Source organism: Rhinolophus ferrumequinum, chromosome 3 (assembly GCF_004115265.2).
Source record: "Rhinolophus ferrumequinum isolate MPI-CBG mRhiFer1 chromosome 3, mRhiFer1_v1.p, whole genome shotgun sequence".
Classification (NCBI taxonomy): Eukaryota; Metazoa; Chordata; class Mammalia; order Chiroptera; family Rhinolophidae; genus Rhinolophus; species Rhinolophus ferrumequinum.
The window spans coordinates 64,050,651-64,071,983 of NC_046286.1; the positions used below are offsets into that span (position 1 = coordinate 64,050,651).

Here is a 21,333-nt window from a genome sequence, read left to right on the forward strand (position 1 = left end):
TGGGAGACTTGCCATAAATCAAAACATAGCTGGATGACTTACCTTGAAGTTGGAAGGCACACCACCCACATAAAACACAGTGTCCTCGGGGTCCAGATCCAACAATGAGTCATCGCCCGCAAATTCCCCTTTTTTAATAAATTTTTCCTCTGCGGTGCTGCTGAGACTTGGGACTGTTAAAAACACCTTTCCGTGTTTTCCTACCCTGTTGAGATAAATTTTTTATTCTTTATTTGCCAGATCATTTATAGAAAATGTTTTTTTTTAAAATGTCAAATGTTAATGCTCCCCTGTCACAGAATAAACGATTTGATTTTGTCACATTCATAAGCATTTATAGACTGTCAACAACCAATGACGAGGGGAGAAAAAAATTAATTCATGGATTGGCCACCCCATAAAAAGATGTAATAATCAGATTGCTATTTGGAAATGATGGCTATTTTTTCTAATCTTTTGTTTTCCACTAAGGTATTTGAGAAGGAATAGAAGAATAATGGAAGAAAGAGGAAGAATAGAGCGAAGAAAATGCTACTTACAACACACACAGGAAGATTGTGTGAGTGCATTCAGTAGATTTATCATAAAATGTGCACATAAGCCCATGTCATGGATTCACTTTACCTTTCAATCTTGACAATGCTGAAGTAAGCAGGCCAGGAACTCACAGGCTTGGAGTCCAGGGGAATCTCTACATCCTTCGTTCCCAAATTATAAACGTACACCAGGTTATCGTTTTTGATTGCAAGACCCATGTACTCTTTTTTGGCCTGAAATGTCAAGAAGTCACTTAAATACAATCCAAATGCATGAATATCATCTTTGGTTTTCGTTTCTTTAAAGGACAATCAGCAATCTCAATGCTTGGCTATATGCGAGGCATATCTGGCCTGAATTGTTACCAAAGTTCCTCTTAGACCGGGCAGTGCTTCTTTCTTTCCAGCCTCCCTGTGGCTGCACCAGTCTGCTGCCACCCTGGGCTCGTCCAAGTGCATCTGGACAAGGAGGCAAGCAAGGGCAGGCTTGCGGACATTTGAGAGTTGCCAGGAGTATGCTAACCTTGTTTAGTTAACCCAGGGATGTCATGCAGCATGCCGACACTCACTGCTATGCATCTTCAAACAGGGCTCAGCATCAAACGTAATAGGCCTCTGTACGCTGAAGGTCTTGAAATGCTACATTCAGACTCCTCAAAGTTAGCAGTGCGAGGTTGATATGAAGCAAGCCCAGAAATATCTCACACAGAGAAGGAATTACTTGTCTTTAAATCACTAGCTTAATCTTGGCACTAAAATGATCTATACACCTTTTGAATTACCAGAATGGGAATTTTGTTGTTGGCGTAGATAGCTTTGTTCTAAGGCAAGAGAAAAGCACCTAGCGTTCCTTTCGATAGTATTCCTTCTTTTAAAACCTCATGCGCTTACAGTTTTGCTTCCGAGGTACAGGATAAACTGATCTGCAGTCTCAGCTGGTTCTGGCTGCTTCACAGAAGGAGGTTTTATGTACAGGCTCAGGGATGTGAAGGTCTTTAAGTCATCCATACTGGTTCTGGGGTGCACTTCGACCGCCGACTGCCCATCAAACATCATGGAGACTTGGATCTGGAGTTACAAAATTCCTCGATTAACAGTATTCTGTAGAAATGCGCATAGTGCTTTCTCATGGCTCTCAGTGGGCTTCCCTCATTCCTGATGGGGTCTCTGAGCTCTATTCTCTTCTATGCTTTTGTTTGCTTAAGGCCTCACCTTGTAGGAGAGGGGATTTAAGGCAGATTGTAATACAATAGTTTAAATTTAAATTGAGGTGAAAGAAAAGCAAAAAAAAAAAAAAAGGGTGACAAATAAGTCAAAGAATAAGAATAAATATAGATTCCACAATGGACTACATACTTGGTTGGGGTGAACTAAACATCTTGAAAGGATACTCGTCAGTTACATAATTCACAAGACCTATACAATTAACAACAATGAATTGATCAGGACAAGAAAACTAATCTTGGGTACTACCACGGCTAAGAATTTCTCCCCAGGGTCTTCCAAAGAGGAGCATGGGGTAATGCTGTAAGAAACATCCTCAACCACATCTGGCAGTTGGGAGGGGTCTGGACCCAGCCTTGTAGTCCTAGACAGGGTGTTGAAACCTGGCTCTGCCACTTACTGCTATATGATCATGAGCAAGTCACTGGACCTGCAGTTTCCTCATCTGTAAAGTGAGGACAATAAATTGGTTGTGAGAAGGAAATAAGATGATAACTATACCAATTGCTATACCAATACTATAGCAATTGCATTCCAGTGCCTGGCTCTCTCATTATATAATTGGCAGTATGAGTTCATTAAGATGTTTCTCGCAATGATTCTCAGAAAAGCACCACAACAAAGCACAATTCAGTAAATGCATTTCTAAGAGGCCCAATATGATGTGCTAACTAGGTGTGATTTGGGGCGACTTTCAGAGTATTCAGAAGTGGACGGATAGTGTATATCCAAGCCATCTATGCAAACATTTTTGAATGATAAAATGTATTTACATCAATTAATTAATATTGATTTGGTTAACTAATGGTAAGTGAGCTCAGGATTATATTTCCAGGTGCCTAGAGTGCAGTTGTCCTATGTTGCCAGTTGAGTAAGCATCATTGCATCTTAATAAAATAATCAAGCAGTGTGTGAGATTAATGTAAAAACTGAGAAGGATGTATAGCTGCACAGAAATACATTGGGGAGCCCAGTGAGCTCCAAAGGCATTGCCAAGACTCTCTTTAGAAAATGGTTTTAGGTGATTGAGGCCTCAACATTATACTCCATATGAATAAAATTACCAGAAAGCACTTACAGAAACCTAGTTTTTGAAATGCCGTTTGTTGACAATAAAACTTTTTTGAAATATTCTCTAAGAATATAAAAAAGGTAGTTTGTGGTATGGGATCCATTATCATATATCATTTAAAAGGTGGGCATATTTACCAATCATCATCTCCTTCATCACAAAATAATTGATTTCCAACTCTTCTTTCTGTCAATAATTAGGGCCAACAGTCTGTTCAGGCCAATTCTCAGTTGAGAAATTAAGCCATATAACTTAGTTGTAAAAAAATGCTGCTGGTCTATAAATCAATAAAAAACAAATTTAAACGAAGGCCAAGAACAAGCCCTGTTTTGCCACATGGAAAATGTTAAGTGTGGTGTCAGGATATGTTCCTACCAACCGTGGCAATAGCCATGGTGTTGCTGCATTGCTTCTGTATCAGTCTCAGAACAGGGTCTTTCGTGAGATTATTCAGTTTAGCTGGGATGTGATTCCTCAGTTAAGCCTGTGGAGGAGTTAGTAAAAGCTTCATGTCATCTATGCTGTCTGTACTGGAGAATTCTTTGAAAAGGTAGATGGACAAGATTATTCCATATAGTAATTGGACTAAAACAGCTGCTAAAATAATGAATAATAATAATAAATTGAGTCTTTTATTGTGGTTGACTTGACTTGATTTCTTGTGCTCTATGAGTTTTGTTGACTAAGTTAACTTGTGGTCCTTAATCTTGGTTACACAGTGGAATCACTGGGGAGATTTAAGAAAATACAGATGCTGAGCCCTTCCGCTAGAGAACCTGATATATTGCTTTCAGCTTGGGACCAGGAAAGGGTTTGGTTTCCCGAGCTCCTCATGTGATTCTGATGAATAGATGGAGCTGAGAACTACTGAGCTGGATGATACAGTAGGATGGTTACAGGCTCTGGAAGCTGCTCTAAGAGTTGGAGCTCAGCTTCATATTCTCATTATCACTGAGTGACTGATGATGACACCTTCCAAAGGTTACCTTGCTGGCGACACTTCTGGTCTGAGCAATGAGCTCTCGGATCCTCTGGATGCTGGCGGAAACGTTGCTAGCAGGCCGCTTCTGCTCGACCGTACGAAGCTGATCCAGGAGCTGAGGGACAACCTCTGTCAGATTTCTTACTGTAGTTAACAAAAATTAATCACTTGAGTAAATATCTCAATATTAATATATTTCAGAAATCAGGTGAAGAGACAACAAACACATGGTTACTTCTGATAGAATTATAAGAAATTATTTTTAGTCCTGCAAAATTAATAGTGAATCCCAAAACACGGTCAATTCCTATTCTGTGGCATTTAAAGTGAATATTGATCTATACATTGTATGCAAAGCAAGCTGACTTAGAATGCACATGTCCAAAGGGCAGGATCCACAATGAATACACAGATGTTCCATTCACCACACAGGACAGGTTCTGTTTGCATTTCTCATACAACTTATACAAAAAACAAAACAAAAAACCAAAAAAACAAAAATGCTGGGCCAAAGGAAGTAAAAGAGCATCTTCCAGGACGCTCATCCACATGTCACACTGCTGCTGTAATGGACCCAGCAGAGGCATAACTAGATGGAGGAAATGAGGTAGCACCCAAAGAGTGGCAGTCGTGCCAAGGCCGGAGTGGGTAGATATGGGCTGTGGTCTCAGACAAAGGTGATAGTCCAAGCAGATCATACTGACTTTTTAGGTAATTTTTTTTGGATATATAATGTACAATACTAGAAAAGAGTACAATCGTAAGGATACAACTTGATGAGAAGAACCCCAAACACAGAGAATAGCATAGCTTTTTCCAAAGTCTCACGGATAGAGCAGTGGTGCTCAATGTGTGTTCCCCAGACCAATGGCATCAGTTTCACCAGGGAACTTGTTGGAAATGCAAATTCTTTGGCCCCATCCCAAATCAAAGCATGAGGAACTCTGGGAGTGGGGCCCAGATGATTGCTATTTAATGAAAACACAGTAGCCTGAAACAAATTCAATTAGTGCTAGTTCTGGAGGTTTACTGAAATAACTGGTAGGACCGAAAAAGGAGAGGAAAAAATGGACAGATTTTGTAAATATTCCTGAGGCAGTATCTTCATAAACGTAAATGTTGGATGTCATAGAAGCAAATCTTTTAAACACTAAGTTTTAAAAGCAATTAAGTGAATGGTTACATGGAAGAACTCATGACTATACCCTTAAAATGAATATAAAACAGCTGTCTTCCTGTTACTGGAATGAATATTTATGACCTGTGATAAACTTTCTAGTGACAGATAAATCATATATGTTGTTTCTTAATTCATATGGAAGTGAAGGTGATATGGTCTGCAAAAACGTGGTGGACTTGTACACCTGAAACTAATATAATATTGTATGTCAACTGTAATTGAAAAATAAAATTAAAAATTAAAACAAACAAAACCATGTTTGAGAACAGAAAATTCTAGTCATGACAAAATCTTGATATTTAAGAGGTATGAAGAGACAATAAATATATGAGACTGGAAAAAAGAAAATTTCTCAAGTAATATGTAATTTAATATCTATGTATAACCAAATAAATTAGGTAGACATCAAAATATTTCATTTTCATTGCTATAAATTTGTATCCAAGTTGGCCAACAAACTGTTCTTAGTGAGAAACTTCAGTTATGTTTGGCCATATTCAGTACTTGTTGGTAGTAACCTGCTTTTTGGGGGTAAGGATAAAGCAATACTGTTTAGTAAAAGCAATGCTGTTCAGTAAATGTTTTTTTTTCCTTAAAGCAAACCAGTATTTTGTTAAGATTATTTACTTTAACATGTGATTGATCTTCTTCCCCAAAGGATCAGTCTTACATTGATAAAAACAAGTGCTACCATTATTTCACATAGAAAAAATATGACTCAACCAATCTATCTAGTGTTTATGTGAAATATATATATTTCATATGTACACACACACATATATATGGGTAGATGAACTGAGCAAAAATTTTTCTCCTTTTCAAAGCTAACTTCTACATGATTGCAATATGAAACACAAATGAAAAAAATTCCTTTTTAACAAAAGATGTGTAGAGTTTAATGGCCAATTCTCAACTGGATGCAAATGGAGAAATTTCTAAGTGATACCTGCATCTCTGGCTGAGTCCACTGCAGTGTTGTAAGCAGTAGAGTCAAAATTTTGAAGATTGTGTGACCAGTTGGTTAGATTGTTAGCCATTGGGGCTGTAGCCTGCTGGACTTCCATCGTCGTCTTGTTGGCTTCTGCAGTGATGAGCTTGGACTGACCCAGGCGCTGTTGAGTGTCACCTTCACACAGAGCACAAGGGCATTCACTTTGCAGAAAAGCAGGACATTTGTTGGAAACATTAACAACCATTTAATCACTGGGTGAAACAGGCCTCACATTTTGGGCTTTTAAGCCAATTAAGATCTTTAAATATATGTTAATTATGGTGTAAATTAGATGCACAAGAAAATTGTAAGCAGTATTAAGTGAGCTTGAAAAACTCTGAAGTCTCTTTAAAATCATGTAGCTCACTTAAAACATTTTCAAATTAGACATAAATTTTAAAAAAAAAGCAATTACTATTTCTTCAGGTTAGCAACCTGGTGAGAAAGCCACAGAAAATACATGAGATTTTAACTCATAAAATATTTATGTCTGAAATTCGTTGCAAGTATCACTTTTAAAGAAAGATATTTTTGAATAACAAAAGCAACTTTAAAAAGAGCATATATAGTAAAATGCTATTTTTATTAAAAAGTTATGTATTCAAACTACAAATAAGTTTACAACAAAATGTTTTGTTACTGAGTAATGAGATTATAAAATGTTTTTCTTCTCTTGTTCTTTCTTCCTATCTGTTTTTTGTAATTTTTCTATAATGGTCATGTATTACTCCTGTGATAAAAATGAAAATCACTCAGGTGAGGTGGTAGCTCTAATTTTTTCCAAGAGGAGAAACATTTAATTCAACCTCATGCTCTGAACTCTGATGGTAGTAGTGGTGAATCCTGTGTAGGCTTCTTTTTGCAGTATATCTTTTGGAGCAAGTTCCCTAACCTTGACAAGCCTCAGGATTCACATCAGCCTGAAGGTAATGGTGATCCTTTCCCACAACAGATAATATCTGCAAAACACAGCCCGGTACCTAGCTCTGGTGGTGCCGACAGCAGGAACTCTCAATGGATGACACCCTCCTGGCCAGTACTGTAGCCGGATTTGCTCCGTGTAGTAAAACACCCACCTCTAGCGGTCATGTTTTAACTTTCACTGTGCCGGCGAAGGCACATCTGCTTCCATTCACATCTTTCTAAATACCACTATAGTCCCAGATTAGGCAAGATGAGTGTTTTGTTTCTCTGTTTGACTCTTTGGTCTCCTCGCTTGCACTACAAGAATGACTGGGCATGTAACAGAGGGCAGCAGTTCACAGCTGGGGCCAGAGAAACCCAATAACCAAATTAGGGCATATTTGTTAATGAAGAGCAATGTTCACAACAAAGTAGGTTACCAAATAGTACGTATAAGCAATATGATCCTATCAACACACACAACACACCACACACACACAGACACACACACACACACACAGAGACACAAAGATTGGAGGAAAATGCTATCCCTAGTGGTCACCCTAGGTGGTGTGATTACAGCTTTTATAAATATTTTTCAGGATTTTGCTGTGTGTGTGTTTGTATGTGAGGAACATAGTTTCTTTTGCCATTGGAAAACAGTATTTATTTATAAAAAAATTGATAGGCAAGAATCACCTACTCCTTCCTCAAAGGTTTATCTTAATACCAGTGAACAACCAGATGAGGCTTAAGTTCTGTCGGTGATCCTTACCTCGCTCTGCAGCTTGCAGTTGCTTAACGGCATCATTCAATCTGCTTTTAAGCGCACTCTTCCTTGCTAGGGCTCCACCCACACGCCTGCTGGTGTCAGCCACGGCCTCCACGTTGCCTGTGGAGAAGCAGCCAAAAAAAGTACCAGTGAGGCTGCAATTTTTGAATGTTATGACACAAAATATTTTTTTTAGCTCTTTCTTTTGGGTCCTATGACTGAGAAAAAAAACAACACTGCCTAATATACTGAGAAAAAATATAGTTAACTATATTTGGAGCTCTTGATAAAAATAGGAGAAAGAAAATCTATTTTGGGCTGGATGTTTATAAGAAGAAATGTTTCATAAAAATTGTGTCCTATTTGGAGCTTCGTGTCTTACATAAACGTTGTTTTCATTTTACAAATGAATTGAATAGAAGGTTCCTTTAAATAGCAGCTTCCTGAGTTTATCAATTGCTAACTATTTGACATAGGCAATGAAGGAGAGGAAAGCTGGGACATAAAGATGATTGATCACTGAAAGTCATTTAAAAATGAATTAACAGTAATTTGAAATTATAATCTAACTCAGTAGATGAATATGGTTCAATTTGAAAATCTAAATATGTATCATATCGCAAACATGTATTGTTTCAAGGGAGGCAAGTTCTGAGCCACACAATCCTAACTCCCCTTTCGTATCCCTTTCACAATAAATACATGAAGGAATTTAACCAAACAAGATCATGAAATAGGTGACAAAGCTACAAAACATTCAAAGTGACCAATGCAGAGAAATTATCTGCATATAAAATACGAAATTTTGAAGAGGTTATCACTCCCAAAATAGAAAAAATAAATTCTTTCATGAGGTTCCATAACTCTATAAGGACAGGATTGAGAAAATACTTTGCAAATTATCAAGAATAAAATATTTAAGTCCCCGAATCATGAAGATCTGCATATCTGGTCTTCAGACACATGAAACAAAAACAATACATAGATATGACAATATTTATTTTAAAATATTTTACTATTAATCTAATTCTTCACTGCTATAACTCTAATCCTTTTCTAAAGAGTATGTTCAAAAGTGGACTTACAAATTAATTAGAATTAAGAAACTTAATAGCATTTTTTATTGCCTTTGTTTATCCAGAAAGCATAAAATAATAATTGCCTTATGGTAATTAAATAAATATTCTGCATATGAAAAACAAGTGCATTTGTTTTCTATATATTTCTTTGTAAAAAAAACCAAACATCTTTAGACTGGAGATTAATTGCTTTGATAAAATTACGTGAAGTTGTCAGTTTAGACTTGGCCTTTGTTTTTAGGTGGCAGTTAGAACTTAGCTAGATAATGGATTTCCAATCTCATTTGTCAATGCTTGAATATCCTTGGAAATGAGTTCATTACCTCAGAGATGAATAATGTTTAGTAAAATTCTGAGTCAATTTGATTGTTTTTAAGAATAACTCACAAGATTCCAAACTGACTAAAAAATTTTATTTTTATTTTTTCCTCCCTTTCTCACTCTTAGAGATATTGCTTTAGCAGATGCAAACACCAGCCTTTGAAAATGCTTCTTTCCCTATGGTCATTAGGCTTGTCCTAAATACAGTAAACTTGAAGAACCCAAACTATAAGAAAGTGCAAATAACCAGATGGCTTTGTGGTAGGTATCCTATCCTCCTGACTTTCCCTTCATGTGTCATCATGGGTAAAATTTTGAATAGCCTTCTGACCTGTCCAAGAAAGGGTAGATTATGTGCAATATAGTTTTAGTGTTAAGTATATTTTATGGGATTATCTCTTTGAAAATTGGTATTTACAGTGAGTTTCTGTTAATTAAGAGTTATTCTTAACAACAATTGAATTGACTCAGAATTTCACTAAACATTCTTCATCTCTGAGGTAATGAACTCATTTCTAAGGGTATTTGAACTTTAACTAAGATTATCCAGCATATATATGTTTTACTACATTGAGGGTTTTTTTTTTTTTTTAAAAAAAAAACAACCACAATTTATTTTAAAATATCTACTCTTTGCTGTTTTACACCTTGACTCTGAGCAGGAACTATTAATGTATTATTTAGTTGAAATATCCTTTATTCTTAAAATTTTGAAATCTCTGTCTACATGCAGAAATACTGTATGAAGGAGGGAAGCAGCAATCAACCAGAAGGAAGATGGGAAAGTGAAAATACTTACTAGAATCTGCCTTTGTTTGCAGTTCTCTTGCTTGATTGAGGAGGTTCTCGCTTTCATCTTTATGGTAAATAATTTGAGTATCAATTCCAGTCACAGCCTACAAAGGAATTGGGTGAAGAGAGTAAGAATGACAGCACAAGAAATTTTCAGGGTTGTAGAATTTAAATGACGCAGTTTATCTGCTAAACACCACGCAAAATTAATACCGCTTCATTTTCATAGCTCAAAAACAAGGTCAAAGGTGGACACAAGACAATAACGTCCTTGGCATTTTCAAGATAAATGTTTTTTGAGGAAAATTCAGTGAATTAAGAATAATGCCTGGCCAAAGCCCCACCAAAGTGCTTGTCATTTAGAAACCATCAATAAACAATTTTTGAGTTGAAAAAAAATCAAAACGTGAAAGGGATGAAGAAGTACAAATTGCTAGTTAAAAAATAGTTACGGGGATGGAAAGTATAGCATAGGGAATATAGTTAATAATGTTGTCTGATAATAACTACGGATGGTGTCAGATGGGTACTAGACTCTTGGGGGTGGTCACGTCATAAGGTATATAAATGTCTAATCACTGTGTTGTACACCTGAAACTAATATAATATTGTATGTCAATTGTAATTGGAAAATAAATTTAAAAAAGAAAAATCTGAATGTATGCATAAAGCATATTCTCTATCGCCAGGAACACAGCTTAGATATGTTTTATTCAGGGACTGTAGCTTTAAAAAGCTGTCCAAGGAACTGGCATTTGCTGTCTGGAGTAGGGCACGTCTTGCAGAACTTGCATTACTAAAACATTCATAACATAAATAAATGGTTTTTTCTTAGTTCTCCTGCTCTTTCTGCCATTTATATTACATTGGAAGCTCAAGAGATGACATGAGAAGACAGAAAAACCATATGCTGGGAAAAGGCAACATACAAATGAACTCTAAAATAAGGGGATACTCACATCGTATATTCGGTCAGTGATGTTCAAAGCCAATTTTGCTGTTTCATTGGCTTCACTAACATAATTGGCAATATTTTCATAGACATTTGAAGCGTCCAAAGCCTTCTGTACCAGCCCATTCGTATCTGAACTGTGCAAATTCCTGTTAATAAACAAAGTTGTTGTTATTTTTCCTTTTTACCTTTTTGGGAAATATGACCATATTTAGGGCTTGATTTGAATACTTGCAGGACCACAGGTATTTCTTTCCTGTTATTCAAAGACACCTGGCTTGCCAAGGTTTTCCTAAGCTGCCTTTCCTAGGGACACATCTCCTTTGCATTCCTCTGCCTGCCCCCAAGACCACCCTAGTTTGGCTCCATGGCAGCTGCGTGTCTGGCAGTAGCCACAGGAAAAGGAAATAATGACTTAAAACCAGCCTTCTTCACCTCTTCAAGTGAGATTTTATGTGGCTGTGGTCAGGCAAAGAAATGATCCCCATCTACTGCTTATCCAGATCAGCATTGTTACTCCCTGTATGGACAGAGTTCCAGAGAGCAGTTTCCAAGCTCTCGGGCTCACGTGGAAAGATGCTCGGGTAGTAGATGGCCACCCGCTGTGGCTGGGTGGCCATCAGCTGTAACCAGTTAGCCATTAGCCACTGATATAACTGCTGTGGCTATGCTAGGAGGTTGGTTGGTTGGCAGAGAAGCCGACGGCAGGTTGTGGATCATGTGGCTCCTGCTCCCTGTGTCTCCCACCCAGCCGCCAGCGAGAATATAGTGGTATGTCTCCCCTATCTATGGCCCCGGGGGTGTTCCTTTTTGGCCTCACCATATCCTGCGTTCTTATGCGGGGAGCGGGAGCTAAGACCCTGCACTTCCTTTCCATAAAGGGAACCAAGGCTATCAGAGAGGGTGCATAACTTCAGCGTGGTGTTATGTATTAGCGGGTTTCACTCTTTTTATTCAATCTTATTTTTCTCTTTTCTTCACCGTATATAACAGATCATACTTTTCCTAACAAGGGGAATAACATGCACGGAGCTCTCTGTGCAGATACTGGGTTAGCTGCGTTTCATGTATTATGTCTTTAATTCTTACCACACCCATGCCCAAGACATTGCTACTCCCTTTTCATAGAAGCAAGCAAGTCTCTGAGAGAGGGTAAGTGGCTTGCCCAGGGCACACATTGTTGAGATTTGTCTCACTCCTGAGACCCAGCTGCCTCCCTTAAGCTCACAGGCCCACTCATATCTACCCTCATCACTGCCCTATACACCATGTTCTCTGCCTTTGCACCTTTCTGGCCTCTGTAAGGTTCACCTAACATTTACTGAGTACCCATCATGCACTGGGCACTCACAGAGGTGCTGACAATGGTATGTGCCGCAGATGATTGATGTGAGGTACAACAGGGATAAAATATGTGAAATGCTCGGTACCATGCTTGGCATTCATTAACCAGCAGGGTTTATGATTATACCTGAACTATTTCCTGAATTGGAATTTCAAACTATTCAGAAATTCATTTTATTGACAAATACTTCTTCCTCTACAATATAAACTCCATCACCGACCCCCCCCCCGCCCTCTTCTGCAGCTTATCCTAAATTCTTTGTCTCAGTTTTATTCAGTTTTAAATCCATCACTTCGACCTTCCTTTCCAGTTGCAAACATTGATGACTAGCATCACTTTATTCACCAATAACTTCTAGAAGATTCTCTGTGGCCTAATATATGACATTGCAGATCCCACGCTGGCTCATCTCTTCAAATTGCCCTGATCTATCAAGCTCAGTCAATTGTTTCTCAGCCTCCTCCATCCAGTTTCAGTCCCTGATGCCCTCTCAGGCTCAGAGTGACTTCCTCTGTATTTCCTTGGCTATTTCCTTCTCTTTTGTCCAAGTCCACCATCATTCTGGCTCCTCTGCAGCGGGGCTGATTTATCCATTAGGTATAGTAGGGGCCCACAAAAATGTTTTTATTTTAAGTTTTTTTAAATCAGAATAAAAAATAAGCCTAGTAACAATGATTACATTAGTCTTTATGTCAATGCACTCATGACATATAATTTTTAAATTTTTTATGGAGGAAGGGGCCCACTGAGGCAAAAGTGCTTCGGGCATGCAGCTCTGTTCCACAGAGGTAATTCTCATCCAAATACTTGCTACTTGATCCTTGCCACAACCCCTTGATCTTAGAAATGGCTCAGACAGCCAAACCTGCGGATGTTTTAAAAGAAAGGGATGAGGAATGATATGTTACAAATATTTATTAATATTTTAAAATTTTGCGGGCTAGAGTGGTAAGAAGGTGTACCAAAGAGCTTGAAATAAAGTCTTTGTTACTGTGTTTTATTACTAGGCACAAAATAGCTACCTCATCTATCTACAAAATAAAAAATATGCTTGAAATGGAAGCTTGTTTATCTCATTTTGAGGCACAGCCTGCAAGGCACTGGGGACCCAGGCAGATGTTGAAGAATATTCACACTTTGAAGGAAATACATCTATAAATGTGGATCCTTTCTGCAAATAATTAGTCAGAAATATCCCCAAAACAAAAGGGACGTTAGGGTGATGGATGTTTCTGATCATGTTTCATGTAAAGCATGTGGTGACTCAGAATCATGCCAGGACACTGCTTGCTGCAGAGCGGCATTTAGAGAAGATATGCATTGGAATCCCAATCAGTGGGATGCAGTTATTATAACGACAACAGAATGATGAAGAGAGCCAGAAGATGGACCTCAAAAATAATCTTCTACCAATACAGCATATTATCCACAGCAATATTCTACCCAAGTTCCATTTTACTGGCTTGATAAAAGCATAGTTCTTGGGAGCATGACACTAAATTGCATATAACACTTCTCACACCAAGACCTTATGTGACATCTATTTCTGTCCCTCCCTCCATCCCCCCCTTCTCAGGAAATTTGAAAATTTTGGCAATCAGGAATAAAAAGGTGACGTAAGTTTTGAGCAGAACTTAGTATTGGTTCTTATTTTGTTCTTGACCTTTACTGATCCTTGATTCAAATTGCCAGATTTGTAGTCTTTCTCTAGAATTATCTCATTATCTATCTATTATTTAAGGGTCATGAATTCAATCCCAATTTTTCAGTACATTTCAATTAACAGTAATTCAGTGCCCAAGGGGTGTGTGACTCTTCTAACTGCTACGAGGAAATTGTCCATTGATTTTTCTCTTAACAGGTGTTGAAATAAATTAGTTCCTGCTGGGCACTGTGGAGTGTCCCGAGTATTTATCAGAAATCAGTTGTATTGTCAACTTCCAACCAGCTTTATTTAAGACAGTTGGGTGTGGAAAACTAAGGCTGTCTATGAAATAAATAGGCAGTGATGGTAGATTTAGACCTTGTAAAGGGATCTGATTTACTTCGTAATATTTTGTGCAGCAATTATGCTCCTAAGAAAAATGCATTAGGTTATCCTAATAATAATTGTGGAACAGACCCTGCCTCCCCAAACACAGGTCTGCAATCTGACAAATTGTTTTAAAATAAAAAAAACTGTCTCCCCAAAGCAATTGCAATAAACAATGATTGGCTCTCAGACTGACCATCAACAAAGAAACAAGCAAACCCAAACCTCAAACCAACCTATTAATACTGTATCCCAGTAACTCTGGCTAGCAGAATTGAATAAAAAGAAGTTATTCAACCTACTTAGAGATTTGCATTTCTAAAATCAGGATATTACCTGCTTAGTTCATCAGCCTCTTGTTGAAGGTTCTGTGCGTGGTCAACCGCTTCTTGGACTAAATCATGACTGAGTTTACTTAGGTTGGACAGCTTTCCCTGTAGTTCATTCCTGGCTCCATCTATTTCAGCATAAATTCCTGATGCGTTCTGAAGGAAATATTTTAAAAATTCAATTGAATTTAGAAGAACTTAAAACATTTTTCCCAACGAGTATCCAAAGATAATCTCTATTCTTCCTTATTGTGAAGTTCAGTAAATTTCAGGCCAGGTCCACATGAGTCTACAATAGCATAAGTAGATATTTATCTATTTCTCTTGCATCTTCAACTCCTTCTTCTCTACTGATTGCTTCCCTAGCACTCAGATGTGCTCTGCCATCTCTGATCTGAAAACAAAACAAAGCACGACTGAACAAAGCTAGCCTGTGTTATGTTGCTCTCTCCCGATCTCCTAGTTCACTGGCCAGGAAGGAGACCTTAAAAGCTTGTGTTTCTCAGGGTTTGACTCAGCCCCTTCCTCCCTGAGCGATCTAACTCCCCTCTCTAAACCCAGTCTTTGAGTCTTCTAATCCATTCTCCACCATCCTGCAGGAATGGTAATCTTCCTGTTAAGCAAATTGGATCATGTTATTTCTTTTCTCAAATTCAGCTATTGCTTTGTAGGAACAACTCCAATTCCTTAGGGTGTCTTCATCAGCTGACCCTCCTCTCTCACCGATGTCATCATTTCCCACCACTCCTCACCCCACTACATCCCATAGTCCACACTTGACTAACTGATTATTGTTGTAATGCTCCATAATTTTTCTGGCCCATGTCCTTGCACATATTATTTTTCCTGGGGAATACCTTCCTTTTCTTTTCTGTCTAATCCATCTGGAAAAGTTCTACTCATCCTTCCAAATTCAGTTCAGATATTACTTCCTTTATGAAGCCATCCCTAACAGCTCCAGGGTGAGTTCAGCATGGCCATATATATATATTTATATAAATGTAAATATAAATATAAATATATATATATATTATCTACATATCTCATTACTATAATCCTTATACTTGAATATTACACTCACCAGATCACACAATCCTGGAAGGCAGAAACTATGTTTATTTTTTTTTATATTCCCAGAATGTAGCACAGTTCCTGGCACGTAGGGTTTATTTTTATGGAGACTGTATTAGAACTCCAGCCATTTGGTTGGTCGTTTGGGAAACAATACTTTGAAAAAAATTGTTTTTAATTGTATAAGCAGAAAAAATACCATGGACTTTTCACCCTTACTTGTTAATTCATTTAATAAATATTTACTGTGTGACTACTATGTGCCAGGTACTCTTTTAGGAGATAGGATACATAGCTGTGAACAGTCTCTGCTCTAAAGGAATTTACCATCTGGTGGGAAGACACAAAAAATAAACAACTGGTTATATAAGTGAGCAAGCTAATTTCAGGGAATAAAAAGTATTTTGAATAAAATACAACAGGTGAGATAGGTTTAGAGGCTGATTGAAGGTGAGAGGCCCACTTAGATTGAATGGTCACAAAGACACTAGCCATTTGAAGATTTGGTGTTAGCAGGTACAAAGGTCCTGAGGCAGGAAAAAGTATGTGTTTGAAAAATAGAGAGGTGTTGGAGTGTAGCAGTCTGGATTATAGTGAGTAAGGGAGAGAGTAGGGCATGAGATCAAAGGGGTGGGCCAGAGCCAGGTCACTTAGTGTCATGGGCCATGGTAAAATGAGCTTGTTTCTTACTTGAAGTATCACTGGAGGTTTTATATGGGAGAAATAATGTGACCTGATTATGTTTTTAAAGGATTACTCTGCTACTCCTTAGAGGATGAGTCGTGAGGGTCAAGAGTGGAGGCAAATGGATCAGTAGGGGGTCCTTGTGGCAAGTCACAATGGAGATGAGGTGATTTAGACTAAGGAGCAGCAACAGAGAAGAGAGCAGTGGGGAGAAATCAGGGTTCAGTCTGGAGATTGGGCCAACAGTTCTTGCTGAAATGGGAGTGAGGAGAAAGGAGCAATCAAGAATGAATTCTGAATTTTGATCTGAGCCATTGGGTTATGTCCCGCACTGAGGTGGGGGAGACTAGGGAAGGAGCAGGTTTTGTTCAGAATACGTTACATCTGATATGCATATGACACTGTGAAGTGGTAGATGAAATTGTAATTTTGCTACAAACCATGTTGAGTTCTTACTTGAAAACGCCAAGCAAGCATTTGGATGTAAGAATTTGGGACTCAGTGGAGGTATCAGAGTCAGAGGCATAAATTGTAACAGCATCCATATAATTGTTCTTTAACGGCATGGGATTCAGTGGGACTAACTAGGGAGAGAGTAGAAATAGAAAGGAGGGCTCAACACTGAATACTGAGCCTTCCATTATCCAGAGCACCCATCAATCTGGCCCAGTGCCAAGTATGGCCCACGCCTGTTTTCATATAGCTCCTGGCTAGAAATACTTTTCACATTTTTAAAGAGTTGTAAAAACATAACAACAAACAACTACTCCGTCCCCCGCACCCCCCAAAAAAAAGAAAGAAAGAAAAGAAAAGAAAGGAAGGAAGGTAGAATTCTGGATACAGATACAGGTGGTCTGGTAGATTTGGGAAGGAAAGATAAGGGGAGTTCTCTTTGTTCCTAATTTTTCAGTGAAGCATGAAGCAAATTTACCAGACTGATAGAAGGGGAGGTGGGTTTCCCACCAGTCATGTTGGCTGCACTGGTGTGGCCATGAGTCTGGGGGTACTTGGGTTTACTGGGAATATGGGGTTAGAATTCTATAGCAGAAGCCTAAGTGAGTATGGAAGTTAGGGGAGTTTGCAAAGAATAATTATTGATAATTTTAGCTGCTTAAGGAGGGAAAGCAAGATATGAGAGGAGTAGAATAAAGAAAATGGAAGAGGTCTCCATGTGGTCAGAGAATTGTTGGAGAGGACATTCTAAAGTAAGTGAGATAAGAGATGATACTCAGGGAAGGAGGTGCTTGAAACCGGGATTTGAGCGGAGGTACCGTTATCGATGACAAAACCTGGGTATGACTGTAAGAGGGATAACAGAGGTGGATGGGAGGAAAAGCTTGTTGGACAAGAGTTCAGTGAGTTGGAGGTCTGAGAGCTGGTGGGCTCATCCATCTGGATTTCGATGCCACCAAGGATAGTGATGGGAGTAGAGATGGAGAGGATGAGGAGCTTGGTGCTGAAATAGGCAATGAATGACATGGTGACTTTAAAATGATACCCGTTCGAAGGTAATAAAGTGAACTAAGAGTAATTTGATGATGGTTGGTTCATTGTATTTTATTGGAATATTTGTACTTTTATTGATTTTGACTGCCAGCTTTATTAAACACACAACTTATGAGTAAAGAGTGAGTAAGATGGACCTAGAGCTAGCTGCACTTTCAACAGAACTTTCTGCATTATCTGTGCTGTCCAGTGTAGTTGTCACTGGCCATATATGGTGCTATTAAACACTTGAACTATGGCTAATGTGACTGAGGAATTAAAATTTTAATTTTATTTCATTTTAAGTCATTTAAATTTAAGTAGCTGTATGTGGCTAGTGGCTACTGTCCAATAAAAGCACCTGATCTTATTTTTACAAGGCCAGCTAACTTGATAGATTTGAATTGGATTCGATTATTCTTCTGTGATAGTGAGTCGCTTTTCTAAACTGCTATCAATACAAACCTGAACAAGTCACGTGCGCCCTTACCTTTATTATATCATCAAGTTCTGCAAGGGTCAGACGAGGCATTGTCAGAGAGTCCGAAGACAACCTCAGGGAGGTGTTCACGACGTCCACGTGTCCCCTTACTTTGTCGTGTTGTTTCTGCAGGAAGAAAGAGCAAGAAAGAGAGGAAGAGAAGGTGGCTTTAGAGAAAGCATCAGGAAGGGTGGTCAATGTCAACTCTCCATCTTGCACTAAGACAGATCTGGGTTCCCATCCCAGCCCCCCCACCTAACTGCTGTGCGACTTTGGGGAATTCTACCAACATGATGCCCAGTTTTCTCATTTACGATTTGGAGACAACAAAAGTAAGCACCTTGGGAGCTTCAAAGCACTTAGCTATGAGTATTACTTATTGTGTCATCATCTCAAAGAGTTAACACTTTAGAGAGCGCCTTGGACTCTTTTCTCTATACGTGTAAAGTGGGACTATAGATACAAGATTGTACATAGGTTCTATAATTTCAATAATAGGAAAATGAATTGATTCAAAAAAACATTTATCATGTGCTAACTCTGGGCACAAATAACTCATTTGGACAGAAATAAAGCACATATAAAACCTTCTTAATGTCCTTTTCAAAGTTTAAAATGGCCCTATTATCAAAGTACAAAATTGTGATCTTGCTTCCTCCCACTCTGAGCTCATGTTAGATGCTCAGATTTTTTGAGGAGGGAAATTGCCCAAGTTACTAATATATTTTCTGATGAATGCCTTAATCCCCACCTTTACTTTTGTGTTCTAGAGGCAGGGATATTGTGATTCTGAAGATATATTATGGAGCTTCAAAGAAATTCATAGTTTGAAAATAGCACAGAATAAAACATTAATAAGAGTAAAAAGTAAAAGATTCATCTTAAAATCTGAGTAAAAAATGAGTTAAAGTTACTGTAGAAACAGTAATTTAAATTGGAGATGAAATATATGTTATGGTATAATCTAGGATATCATAAAAATAATTATAGAAGCCTAGATATAGAAGGACATACATTAAGACTTTCTAAGTTTATTTTAATGTCTTTCTTACTTCCTGCAGTCTTTCCCAACTTAGTGGAAAGGAAGATGGAACATATCTTCTCCAAACACATTGCTACAGGGGGAGATAAAGGTCTAGGGACAGAAAAGAATCCTATTTGAACATCTTCTTATTCAAGAACATTAAAAAATTCAATTTCCCCTCCATATCCATGAAGCTTAATATAGTGTGACTACCTGGGGTTAATTATTCTTATCGACACAAGGGAAAGTGGTTATACAGCTCTGCACAAAAGCCATATTTTAAAGTATACAAGGAAGGGAGGTAAAAAAGGTTGGCATTATTGAGTTCTAAGATACAACCCCATGTGGAAACTCGTGAATCTGAGTCTGCTTAAGAGAACACTGCTAACAGCCTAAGGTTATAGCTAAACTTCAAAGACTTGTTCTAAAAGCACAACATGATAAATTCATTTGCAGTAGTTGGAAAATGATATGCTTCAAATTAAAGGGTTCCCCCCACTTATCACATATAGACATTAGACAGAATTAATAAAGTTAGCTTTGAAACAATTAAAGATATTCCTACAGAGAGATGGTTAACTTGAACAAAAGAACGTTCTGGAAACTAATAATTATAAAGATGACATAACACTGTTCTGCATGCTTCAGTATCCATTTAACATATGCCAAAAAAAAAAAAAAAAGTTTCCTGATCCTTGAAAAAAATGCTAGGAATAGTCCTGGGAAGGGATAGCTTTGATTTATGAGAATCTCTAAACAGTGCTTTTAAAGAAATGCAAATCAAAACCACACTGAGAATGGCTATCATCAACAATAATGGCTATCATCAACAAGACAAGTAACAACAAGTGTTGGAGAGGTTGTGGAGAGAAAGGAACCCTCATACACTGCTGGTGGGAATGTAAATTGGTGCAGCCACTATGGAAAACAGTACAGAGGTTCCTTAAAAAATCAAGAATAGAGTTACCATATGACTCAGCAATCCCTTTTTTGGGTATCTACCTGAAAAACTTGAAAACATTTATTTGTAAAGATATATGTATCCATATGTTCATTGCAGCATTATTCGTGCTGCAAGACACGGAAAAAAACCAAAGTGTCCTTTGATAGGTGATTGGATAAAGAAGATGTGGTACATATATACAATGGAATATTATTCACCCACAAGAAAAGATGAAATACTGCCACTTGTGACAACATGGATGGATCTTGAGATTATCATGCTAAGGGAAATAAGTCAGACAGAAAGTTGAAAATCATGATTTCACTGATATGTGGGATATAAAACTGAAAGCAACAGATGAACGAAGAAGACAAACAAATAAAAACCCATAGACACAGACAACAGTGCAGTGGTTACCAGAGGGAAAGGAAAGTAGGCAGAAAACTGTAGAGGGTCAAATATATGGTGATGACAGGAGATTGACTTTGGGTGGTGAGCACAAAGTGCAATACAATATACAGATAATGTATTATAGAATTGTACACTTGAAAGCTATATAATTTTATTAACCAGTGACACCCAATAAATTTAATAAAATTTAAAAATAGTATTTAACCTACTTTTGAAATACAGAATCTTATATTCATCTGATAAAGATTTTTATCATTCCGTTACCCTTTGGGGTTGGGAGTAGGATAGTAAAATAAATAAGTAATTATTAGTTGTGTGGCTACTGTTGGCACACATCAAAATGATTAAATTATGTGGTTATTTTTGGTTTTGTATAAAGATTGGAATTTTGGTGTTATTCTTTTCTAGAGTATGCTGTAAGTCTCACAGTAAACTGAAATTAAAACACCTAAATTGAGTCGGGGAGACAGATCCATTAACATAGGGTTACAATACAGAAAGACATGAGCACAAGGCACATTATAGGATGGCTGGAGAGGAGAAACTGCTAACCTGGAAGTGGGGTGAGCCTCCTGGAAGAGGGGGTACCTGGGGCTATCCTGAAGGAGAAAACGAGATGTCTGCTTTCAGGTAGAGGGGATTACTGGTAGTGTGATACAGCCTGAATTGAACGTGTGAAACAGGGAAATAACAAAACGTGAGTCTGAGAAGTCTGGCAAGGGCC

At 38.0% G+C, this 21,333-nt stretch overlaps 1 protein-coding gene across 5 annotated transcripts in view; it reads right to left on the reverse strand.

Annotated features, from left to right (window-relative positions):
* Positions 1-21,333, reverse strand: part of LAMA4 (laminin subunit alpha 4) — a 129,131-nt gene that overhangs the window by 29,990 nt on the left and 77,808 nt on the right. For all 5 annotated transcript variants that reach the window (XM_033103105.1, XM_033103104.1, XM_033103107.1 and 2 more), the window contains exons 13-22: positions 18,241-18,357; positions 14,518-14,666; positions 10,812-10,953; positions 9,860-9,956; positions 7,664-7,780; positions 5,941-6,120; positions 3,819-3,958; positions 1,428-1,604; positions 625-770; positions 43-205 (exon numbers count right to left, since the gene is read on the reverse strand). In XM_033103105.1, coding sequence (XP_032958996.1) covers positions 43-205; positions 625-770; positions 1,428-1,604; positions 3,819-3,958; positions 5,941-6,120; positions 7,664-7,780; positions 9,860-9,956; positions 10,812-10,953; positions 14,518-14,666; positions 18,241-18,357 — 1,428 coding nt within the window. The remainder of the gene's footprint in view (positions 1-42; positions 206-624; positions 771-1,427; positions 1,605-3,818; positions 3,959-5,940; positions 6,121-7,663; positions 7,781-9,859; positions 9,957-10,811; positions 10,954-14,517; positions 14,667-18,240; positions 18,358-21,333) is intronic.